This window comes from Oryza brachyantha, chromosome 12 (assembly GCF_000231095.2).
Source record: "Oryza brachyantha chromosome 12, ObraRS2, whole genome shotgun sequence".
NCBI lineage: Eukaryota > Viridiplantae > Streptophyta > Magnoliopsida > Poales > Poaceae > Oryza > Oryza brachyantha.
The window spans coordinates 15838022-15849429 of record NC_023174.2 but is presented as its reverse complement, the minus strand read 5'-3'; the positions used below and the strand labels follow the sequence as shown (position 1 = coordinate 15849429).

At 41.0% G+C, this 11408-nt stretch overlaps 2 protein-coding genes across 4 annotated transcripts; one reads left to right on the top strand and one right to left on the bottom strand.

The window, feature by feature from the left end:
* Positions 1 to 521: 521 nt before the first annotated feature.
* On the bottom strand, positions 522 to 3180 carry LOC102715999 (nucleolar and coiled-body phosphoprotein 1). Its single transcript, XM_040529201.1, has 7 exons — positions 2923 to 3180; positions 2717 to 2781; positions 2561 to 2604; positions 1761 to 2470; positions 1150 to 1239; positions 995 to 1056; positions 522 to 863 (listed from the first exon to the last, which is right to left on the bottom strand). Exons 1-7 carry the CDS (start codon positions 3136 to 3138, stop codon positions 758 to 760), a joined length of 1293 nt encoding a protein of 430 aa, XP_040385135.1. The 5' UTR covers positions 3139 to 3180; the 3' UTR covers positions 522 to 757.
* A 2376-nt stretch (positions 3181 to 5556) lies between these two features.
* LOC102700105 (single myb histone 6) lies at positions 5557 to 9781 on the top strand. Of its 3 annotated transcripts, none has more exons than XM_006664137.3 (8): positions 5557 to 5835; positions 6169 to 6382; positions 6499 to 6710; positions 6853 to 6937; positions 7348 to 7431; positions 8246 to 8593; positions 9168 to 9229; positions 9330 to 9781. In XM_006664137.3, exons 2-7 carry the CDS (start codon positions 6233 to 6235, stop codon positions 9180 to 9182), a joined length of 894 nt encoding a protein of 297 aa, XP_006664200.1. In that variant the 5' UTR covers positions 5557 to 5835; positions 6169 to 6232; the 3' UTR covers positions 9183 to 9229; positions 9330 to 9781. The 3 variants fall into 3 exon arrangements, with proteins under 3 accessions (XP_006664200.1, XP_006664199.1, XP_015698817.1); XM_006664136.3 differs by having other exon boundaries at positions 9320 to 9780; XM_015843331.2 differs by having other exon boundaries at positions 9168 to 9781.
* The last annotated feature ends 1627 nt before the right edge of the window (positions 9782 to 11408 follow it).

The window sequence follows — 11408 nt, the reverse complement described above, 5'->3', positions numbered from 1 at the left end:
GACTACCACTTTCAAAGGCATGAAGAGAGTGGAGGAGCAGCAGCAGCCTGCAGCAATGGAATCAGTCCAAGTTTTGACTGCATTTTGAATGGACCATGTTCAAAGGGAGCCTCTACTAAAATGATGAGGCTATCATCATCATCATCTTCATCATCATGAAGCTTGCTCCTCCAATGTTGCTGTGCTCATGATGGCGGGCACAAGCACCTGTCCACAAAGCAACACCTGCTGTTGATGTTGCTCCTCTCTAAAAAACTTCTCTGACCCTTGTGCAAGCTGGGCTGTAAGCCCAAAAGTAACCTTTCATAGGACATGCACTCTGGAAATGCATAGAGCAATTTGGCCCAGCCCAGCCCAGCATGTATATGATCAGTTGATTACCACAGCAATTTGGAGAAGCATCAAAATCACAATGTACAAATGCATCAGCAATAAACCAGGGAAACAGCTGCACAAGTGCCGACAGATTGTCAACTGGAAGCATAAACAGCAAGCAAACAAAAAAAAGGAAGATGTGTATGTAATACTCTCGCACTTCACATTAGCAGTGCCAAAATGATACATCTCAGTGAGTATCCATACAAAATTTTGATGATTTAGCTGGGCATCCAGCACAACAAAATGGACTACAGCAATTTCATATTTTCCCCTAAAATCTCCCACAAGCACAAATACACCTCACTTCTTTCTTTCAGAAGGCTGATCAGGTAGTCATGACAAGAATGGAAAATTGTGAGCGGCTTGCAAATTGAAGTGATCACTCATCATCCGAATCGTTGAACTTAATCGAGTGGGTTTGTAAATCAATTTGCCCGCCCCTGTAGGTCCCACGCTTCTTTTTGGTCTTCTCATGCCTAAAGCCCCTGAAAAGGAAAAGTCGAACAATGATGAAATTATGTTCAGTAGTAAGATAAGTCACAAGTGGCAAAGAACAAATTATCATATTAGCTAAGAGCCTGAGTATAGAGCTCAGAAGGAAAGAATAGCATCTAACCTTCCTCTCACTTGACCAAGAACCTCTTGTGCCTTTGCACCATACCCAGAGTCTGCACCACCCTGTCGCAAGATAGGTGTCACCACACAGTTATCTTCAAGAACCATTCAAATTTCCAGAGTGGCCAGCATAATGCAAAAGAAACAGTAAATTACCTTAGCCCAATATGAATTATCCTGAAGCCTTTCATCAGCAAATTTAACATTCTCCAGCTTCACCCGTTGAAATGCATTCACAGTTTTAGGCTGCAGTGGACAGACATGGCATGAACAATCTTATTACAGGCGTTTACCGAACACCAAGGAATTCATAACCAAGACAGCTCTAGTAAGACTATCATAAGAAGAAAATGAATGCCAAGATAGAATTTGGTTGTTGCCGGTCAAAATACGCAAGAGATCAAAATGCTAAACCAGATTAACGCCAGGATATCACCAGAAAGTATGAGGAAGTCACCAACATTATGCTGGTGAGTGGTAATAAACTAACACTATAAATATCCACTGTTCAATACAACTGTTTTATATTATTCTGAATTCTGAAATGCTAGTATACGTCAGATAAGAAATAGGTGGATCCATGACCAACACAAAAACATATACTTGGACTGATCATGTCATACTACTATTAGAAATAGAAAACAAAATGGAGCAACAACTCGCCTAAAATTTCTAGTTGACAGCCTTTTGTGGTTCATAAACAATGGGAACAAAGTGCACTTAAAATAGGAAATCACACAAGGAAATGGAGAAAACAGGGCACATACTTCAGATGATTTTTTCTGCCTTTTATTGGGTTTGGTATCATCGTCTGAAGAACCATTGCTGAGCTTCTGATTAGCTGTGTTGTCTTCTTTAGAAGGGGGGTTGCTTCCCTCAACTTCTTCAAGTTTGCGCTTTTTGCCAACAACCCCATTATCTCTAGGAGGCATTCCATTTTCCCCTTGTTCAATCTCCATTCCACTGTTGTTCCCTACAACTTCTTTGTTTTCAACCACCTGAACATTTTCCTTGGACTTCTTTAGCTTCTTTTTACTTTTCTTTTCATTGCTATCTTTCTCCGTCTCTACAGCATCACTCGTTGCATTGGCACCAGCAGCTGTAGCTCCTTTGTCAATCTTATCTGATGTCTCCGAAGTTGATTTTTCTTTCTTCTTTTTCTTGCCTTTTTCCACAGGAGCAATATCAACCAAGGCATTCTTGCTATCCTCCTTAGATGTCTCCATGACCTCAAATTTGTTGATTATAGCCGATTCTGCCTTTTCCAGCCTAGCTTGTACATCATCATCATTTTCTTGTTTCTTGCTTTTCTTTTTCTTCTGTTTCTTCTCTTTAGTCTCAGCATCGACATCTTCGCTGGGCTTTTCAGCGGCAGATGGCTCAGCTGCATTGTTCACAGCTTCACTCACTTCTGCGTCACCGCTCTTCTTTTTCTTCTTCTTGCCAGCATCACACGCAACACCCCCAGAAGTTCTCTCTACACGATACCATTCGGGTCAGCGCCAATTACAAATGTACGCAAGCCTATGACAACACAGAACACTAGATAATGAAACATGGCTGCTACCTTGGTCGATACTCCCATCGGTGCCTGCTCCCGGCGCAGAATTGCTGCATTGCACAATCAATTCTCCAGTCAGAACCAATCAATGCCATCGAACATGGATCACAAGTGGATAACACCCTAACAAAGGTTGGGTGTCGCGTCACTGAATTTATGTACCTCGAGTCCAAGAATCCGGAAACCAGCTCTTCCAGGCTCACCGGCGACGAACGCCAAGAATCCGCCTGCAAGCAAACGCTCAAATCCTCATTTCCCCCACTCCCCCAAGACACACACCGAAATGACAAACACGGCGGCGCGCGCGCGCGCATACATGGGAGAGGAGAGTGGGAGGGCTGGGTCGGAAGAACCCATAGCACCGTTACCTCGAGGCCGGCCTCGGACTGGAGGGCGGCGAGCGTGCGGGGGAAGCCGCCGGAGTCGAGGAAGGCGGCGACGGCGGCCACCACGGCGGCCCTCTTCGCGTCGGGGGCAGCGGCCTTGCTCTTGGCCTTGCCCTTGCTCTTCTTCTCCTTCGTCGGCTCCTCCTTGGCCATCGGGGCGGCGGCGGCGAGGGCGACTTGGCGCGGGACGAAGAGCATGCAGACGAGGCGGCTAGGGTTTGGGGCGGTCGGGGTTTATACGGCGGGAGGTGCGGGATGCGGTAGGAAGGGGGCGGGTGAGAGGATGACATTGGGGCTGTGTGCTTGGTGGGGCCCGGTAGTCAGTGGAACGGGGGATGGGTGAGTGAATGTTCGTGTCGGCGCGGAAGCTTCTGGAAGGGGAAGGTGTGCGAGAAGGGAAGAAGACCGTGCCAGTGTAACGTTTGTTCCGTCACCGTTAGCCATGAAATGGGACGAACCATTTTCACATTGGTATTACCTCTCGGAAACAATAAGCCAAAATATCACTATATCAAAAATAAAACTATCGTATTTCAACAGATTGGAAACAATATATTTTTCTATTTGTAAACAGTAATGACACCATTTCTAATACCATATTCGTTTATCGTTTCAGCTAAACCATTTCCGTTTCCTTGATTGGGAAGTTCCGTGACTACTTTCACCTTTCACCCCTAATCATTACTACACGGGCAAATGTCTGCTCAATGTTATTTTGTACCTGATAATTGGGCTTTAATTTTCTTATGAGACTAAATAATCTGCTTTAGTTTTTCCCGTGTGATTAAATATATATATATATATATATTTGTGACTAAATATTTTTTTAAATGTAATTGATCGTAACATGCACACACTTACCTCTATAAACACATAAAAATTGAAAAACCAGGCCGAGCATATTTTAAAATTGACAATGTCATCACTAGTGTTGCTATCGACGAGTATGTTGCCTACTAATAAAAGAATAACTGGCTGCATGGAAAAATAGTTGATGTTGAAATATCTTATTGCGTATTTTATCTTTCTTGTGCATACAATCTAAGTTATGTTTTATATCATTGCATCAAGTCTATCAATAAAACATTCCGTTTCTTTTGACTGCACAACCAGAAACATCACAACATAGTGTTTGAGATTTTCTATACCTTATACCTTATAGTCTATTAAACATGTATTCGGGATGATGTATGACCAATCATATGTGTTTTTCTTTATATTTAAAGAACTTGAGATGTGTTATAAGAGTTAGACATGTAGCCGAAGTAAATAGTATACACATATGGAATTATGTGTTAGAGATGTAGCAAAAGATTTATGGTGTTGAGGAATTTAGATATTGTAACTATTGGTATCTATATAAGAGTAAAATATATCGTGGTCCTTGAACTTAAACCGAGGCTTCATCTAGATTCATAAAGTTGTAAAACATATTTATCTCATGTGATATAGCCATCCATGCATGCTAGAATTTTCCTTTTAAGTCCCTCGCTACAGAGTATACCTCCAAACCAACTACTACCACACTTAATAATTTGGCATGACTTAAATTCTTTATTTTCATGGGTACCTTTTGCATTTAGGCTTTCCCTCCATGGCATGCCTCCTAAATTGACTCTCACCGCCTCTAAGATAAACAAATATGCATTTATTGTCTCCATTGTGATGTCGGTTATAAAAGTACAACATTCGTATTTTGGACCTTATGAGTACATTAAACTAAGATTAGTGATTACATGTGTGTTTTATAAGTTTATGTATCTAGATGTCATCTAGGTCTACGTTCAAAGACAATATATGTATTTTACTCTTTATGTAAGTTAGATACAGGGATAAATAGTTCAACAAAAATTGTTTATACATGCAACTAGGGATGTTACACTATGGAGATGGTTGTTGATGATTTACATTGGCTTAAAACTAACATTCTCCACGTATTTAGTTATATAGCGGTCTTCTTGTACTTTTTATTTATTCCCATGAAAGTAATTTATAGTACTACATTTTATATTAAAATTATCAAAAACATTGACCCCAACCACACGCACATGATTAAATACACGTTTTACTATTTATTTTTTAAATAAATTATTCCAAAATTATTTTTAGAAACCATGCCATCTTACCACACCAACAAGATTGGCATGGAAGAAACACTACCACACTAACAAAATAAATTGTGTCAGTGTTATATTACCATGTCATATTAACATGGTTAAATAATGGATGCTTTGAAAATAAGTTTTGTGATAATTTATTTTAAAAAACAAACATTAAAAATGTGCATTTATTTAATAAAAACAATTCATGGTTTCAGTGGTGCCAACAATTTAAATGGTTTAAAATTAAAAAACAGTCATTTTATTTCACAACATAAGTCTTTCTAACTACGTATAAACCATACAAACTAATATACTACCTCCTCCATTTTATATTGTAAGACTTTTTAATATTATATAAATTAATTAATTGATAAATATATATAATTTATATATATGTCTAGATTTATTAGCATTCATATAAATATAGACGGGACTAGAAAATATTTTATTATGAAACGAATGGAGTATATAAATATAAATTTTATGAATTTAGAAAAAACGAGAAATGAGACCATAGTGCCCTCCTCTCTCTCTCTATCCTCTCCGTCTCGCTCTCTCCCCTTCCCCCGATCTGCACCGCCACCGGCCGGGGCTCCTCGCGCGCGCCGCCGCCGGCGAGAACGCAACGCGTGCGTGCGTGGGGGCAGGCGTACGCCATCCTCCCCTCTCCTCTCCTTCCTGACTCTGCCCGAGCCTCCATCTCACTGTGCAGGAGCGCACGGCCGGCGAGCAGGGTTTGGAGCCACGAACTCCGCCCCACCTGCCTCCATCCTCGCCCCGAATCGAATCGAAGGTATACCTCGTTGTTTCCTCCCCCGTTTCCTTCCTTCCGACGACGGGACGGCGAGTTTTCGCTTCGGTTGGTGCGCCGGCGTAGATTGGAACCCGTCACAGCTTCGAGGTGATTTCTATCGTTCCCGCCGATTAGACGCGTCCAGCTTCTTCTGGATTCATCTGATGAACTGATTTTAGCAGCTTGTGTTGTAACTAAAAATTGAAGAAAAAAAATAGAGAGAGAGATTACTCTAGGTCTGCCTATGAACTGATAGCTCCATGTCCAGGTTTCCTAAATTGCAGCTGTTATCTTGCATGGGCTTATGGTGGTGTATCCATTGGATATATTTAGGGTACAGGGTGGCTGAACGCTGCGGAGAATTGGCGCGAAGAAGTTGGCTTAGTCTTGTGAGAATATGGGTGCCCCGAAGCAGAAATGGACCGCGGAGGAGGAGTCCGCTCTCAAAGCTGGAATCGCAAAGCACGGGGCGGGGAAATGGCGCACGATACTGAAAGACCCAGACTTCAGCAATGTCCTGCGCTACCGCTCGAACGTTGACCTCAAGGTTCGCTGCAGCCTATGGGTTATAGCTGACTCCGGTTGCTTTTAGGGAAAGAAAGCTTTAACTTGTCCCTGAATGGTATTGTATGTTCCCCTTTTTTTTGCCTGTTTTGGTTGCAGGACAAATGGCGGAACATGAATGTAACCGTGAACGCGTCTGGTGCCCGTGACAGGGTGAAAGCACCCGTTGTTAAGAAGCCAAGATCTGCTCCTAAGCATGAAGGCCACTCTACCTCTACTGCTATCAACGCAGTAACTTCTGATGGTGACGATGATATTGCTGAGGCTGCGCCTCTTGGAACTTTTAGTTCATCCAAGAGATCCCTTTCGAGGTAATGCCCCAAATTCTGCAGTACCGATCTCAGTCTAATGTATGGATGATGATGGTATTCTCTTCTTTGTTAAGCCAGTATCACATGCAGAAATTACAAAGGTTATGATGAGGTAATTTACCTTCATGTGGCGTTCCTGCAGGCTAGATAATATCATAGTAGAGGCAGTAAGGAGCTTGAATGAGCCTACAGGGTCATACAAGACAGCCATAGCTAATTACATAGAGGTTTGTTTCATCCTATATGTGTTCTGTTTTATGATTGTGAAGTACTAAGAACACACCATAGGAAATTCCTGTACTCACATTACGTGCTGTACTGACATTCTTAAGTGAGAATTCTCCTGTTGTTATCTGTTCCATTGGTCATGAAAATTCCAACATTACATTCCTTTTCCTTCCTTGCGCAACGTTGTGTACAGCCAACAATTTGTCTAAAGTTTGACTAATTAATTAGTGTGATGTATTGCCAATCTGCTATTCAAGCATGCTGCACGCAAGATGCTGTGATAATGATAGCTTTGAAATGATCTCATCATTCTCATGAGAATCAATGGATTCTAATTCTAGCTGATCTTTAGTTTATCTAAATTGCTGTGTGACTTCAAAACTCAATACTGACCTGTTTTATCATGTAGGAACAATACTGGCCTCCTGCTGATTTTGATCATGTCCTGTCTTCAAAACTGAATGATCTGACAGCATCTGGGAAATTGATAAAGGTAATAATCTTTTCTGTTTTGAGACTTAGCCACTTTGAGACGATTTTGCCCCTGCGAAGCACACAATCCTGAGGCGCATTGAAACCTCCTGTTGCTTTGGTTCGTTGGCGTGAAGCTACAGCGCCATACCAAAAAAAAAAACCCCCGCAAAATAAGGTGCGGAGCTGGGTATTGAACACGAGACCTCAAAGCTCAACGCTGCTTGTGGTAGCCAATCCGCTCAAGAGAGACTTCTGCTAGGAATAGACTCTGAACTGTATTTAATAAGGGCATACATGGAAGAATAGACCCAAATTAATGACTCCTTACTATGCTAAATCATGTCCTAAACGACCTAAATTTTGAGTATGGAGGGAGTATTAAACTTCTGCTGTGCACTAAAATTTAATGCGCCCTCCAATCAACACATACTAGCAGCAATTCCTCCCCCCATTTGTCTTTCAGTGTTGTATGATGTTAACTGCGCCTACATATCTATCAAGTTGGATCCGAAGTGCTGTCCCATATTTATAGAAAAAAATATTTTATACTTGTTGATCCTATTTGGTGTCTCATGGTGTATTCCCAATCCTTAAATTCTTGTCTCGTCTGCCTTCAAAAGTTCAAATTGTTCAGGCTACAGTATCTGTTCTGAATGAAAACAGTAGAAAAGAGTCTTACGGACTTTGTTTGTAAGGACCAAGCTGGAAACTCTTCCTTTTCTTATTTAGGCATAGGCACCTATAGCTAGGTGCTAGAAAATTCTAGGACTACCTTTACACACATCAAGGCTTCATAGTATTATGTCATGCAACTCAGTACTGGTGTTCAACAGGTGAATCGGAAGTACAGAATAGCTCCTAGTTCATCTTTATCAGAAGGACGAAGCACCAAAGTAGTGCTGCTTGAAGATATACAAAAAGAGCCAACAAAGTTTGATAGGGAAGATGTACCGATCCTCACTAAATCTCAAGTTGATGCTGAATTAGCTCGGATGAGATCCATGACTGCAGAAGAGGCTGCAGCTGCTGCTGCTCGTGCAGTTGCCGAGGCAGAGGCTATCATGGCTGAAGCTGAAGCAGCAGTAAGAGAAGCAGAGGCTGCAGAAGCTGATGCAGTAGCTGCACAAGCCTTTGCAGAGGCAGCAATGGCGACATTCAAAAACAGAAGTTCAGCAAAATTGGTAATTGTTATAAGTACCTTAATTCCAGTTTCAAATGGTTCAGATGTTTTACCTTTGCTTATTTAGACTTGACATTCCTTGTTTCCCCATTTTCTATGCTTCTAACTCTAGTCATTTACTTTGACTGTACACTGTCTATATTTGCCTTAAAGATCCCTCTACAGTCAGTTAGTCCATACTAGTGAAATGTGTAGATGTAGACTATAAACACATTCCAGGTAGACACTTTCATCAAATAAGTTATCTAGGAACAGGAAAATGGAGAACAGTAGGGCTATCTGTCTTAGGCTGCGATCGGCAGCATGGATAAGATATCTAACTCCCCTCGTTTTTCACGTACACGTTTTTCGAACTGCTAAACGGTATATATTTTGCAAAAATTTTCTATAGGAAAGTTGTTTAAAAAATCATATTAATCTATTTTATATTTTTGAATAATAATTAATTAATCATGTATTAATCTATTACTACGTTTTTCGCGCCAGATAACTAACCCACTCCCCCCTCTCAGCCAAACGCGGCCTTATTGGTTTCTGCAAATTCTGAATGCATCCATGCACTTGGCCACTTGCAGATCATTCGAGCTTGAGGCTACTAGTGGGAGCTGTTGCAGCATCAGTTTCCTCCGACCTTGTTGTATGTACACTTGTACCACATTCCAATGCAATGTAACTGCAACTCCAGTTGGGCTAGTGACAACTTAATTCCATTCTTGGCTTATCCAAGCTTATTACAGAACCAAGTTGCCGTAAGCCCCAAACTGGCTCCCCTTTGCCTTCTGATGTGCCGCATCTTCTGAAGTCTGCCAACAGTTTTGTTACATCCCGATCTGCACAAGCATTGCGGTTGCGGCATCTTTTGACTTGCTCAATCACTCATGGTGTGATGTTCAGGGAATGACATCGTGGTTACCCCATTCTTCCTCCTGGAATATGTAATATGTGCACCATTACCTGTTGTCGCCTTGGAATTGGTTTTTGGCATGAAAATAATGGCTCTTTTGCACTGTTGTTGCGTGTACAGATGTAACAGTGTCTCTGGTTCACTCAGTTGTGTATATCAACTGGCTTTGTTGCTCTTTCTCATGGAAAATAATGTTGCAGCGTGATGTACCCATCTTGTTTGGCCCCAGTTTAACTCAAAATCGTTGAAAGGACCGTGCAGCCACTTTGGGAAAGAGAGAGATGATGGTCTTTTGGGTACAGTAGTACTAGGATTGGTACGCCTGCCTTTTTTTCCATCTTTATGCAAATTTTGACCAAAAGAAGGGAGTGGATGTACAAAAAGATGACAACTTCAATCATCCATGGCTGCAAAAATGTGGACACTGGCCTGCTGCTATGCTGCAAGAAACGTCTTTCTGTCGGTGCATGCTGCAAGCGTTCGTTCTTACTCCATAGGAGTGTATGTAGTTCTTATATACTCCCTCCATTTCAGAAAAAAAAAGGATTTTGGGTTTGAATTTGGACAATACATATACACGAAAAAGGTCCCCTAGCTATCCATGAACGATCCCTTTAACTGTCAAAACATGCTTATTTTTCTTCCGTAGGTAGTTATTGACAGCGGTTTTGTCATATATGGCACGTGTGTGGTATTACATCAGTGGTTTTATGTGATGTGGTATTTTTGCATCATCTACTTATGTTGATATAGTACTTATTTGTTAATTCTATTTAAAAAAACTAAACTAAAATATATGTGGTCCACATATCAATCACGATTAAAAAAAACTTAAGGGGTCCACATTTTTCCCTTTTACCGCTGACTCCTTTCTCTGCCTTTGTCTCATCACCCCATTGCCCGAGCTCTAGCACGGTTCAAAGAGGTGGCTGCAGTGGAGCTCCGTGCATCACTGGCCCCTTCTCATGCCCCTTTTCATTCCTTTTCAGAGCACCATGTAGGATAAAACCACCGTTAAAATCACCTATTAAGATAACGTGAGCCGGTTTTAATAGTTGAGGGAGTGCTCATGTCTTATGTCGCGGTCGAGGGAGCAAAAACACACTCGGGATATAGTTAAAGGAAGCAAAGAAAAAAAAATACACATTTTACCTCTATGTATCCCCATGTTTCTTCCAAGGCCCAACTTTAACGGTGCTGTCTCTACACTCTGCAATCTCAAAGCTTCAACCATGTGGCATGTGCCAACGTTAAGGGCCGATGGTTATGCTGGTTTCACTGCCTGTACCACTTCAACAGTCCAGCAAAGCTCTCAAAAGTGCAGTCCTTCACCTTGCAAATACACAGTTTTCGACTTCGCAAACACTTATTGCTTCAACAGGATCAGTGTTAAACTTTTAAAACTTAAATTACACAAATTATTCTACAAAAGTGGTTCAAAAAACATATATTATAAATATTTCTATATATACATAGTAGAAAATATTAGTTAAAATTAATGTTTTGACCGTGTACTTGTCCAAAAGGAAGTATTTACAAAGGGGAAGGAACAGCAAACCAATTACTCCCTCCTCAAATAATTGTCATAGTCGAATGCATTCATCTCACTTTGAACACAAATTACTTTTAAATGATTATACTATAATGAATGATAGCTATATGGAGTATTTATATTTAAGGTTAATTTGATCCATATCATTACCAATTCATTCTATTAAAAAGATACTATTCGCCGATTTAGCCTCATGTCATTATTATAAGTTTACATCTATTCGATATATATCATTACTTACGCTTTCAATGCATTTTTAGAAATTTTGGACCAAATTATCCCTGTCATATTCATCTTCAAGTCCATCTTCAGTAGCAGCGGGGCAACCATGAGCTGATAAGGCAACATTGCTGGATCCAT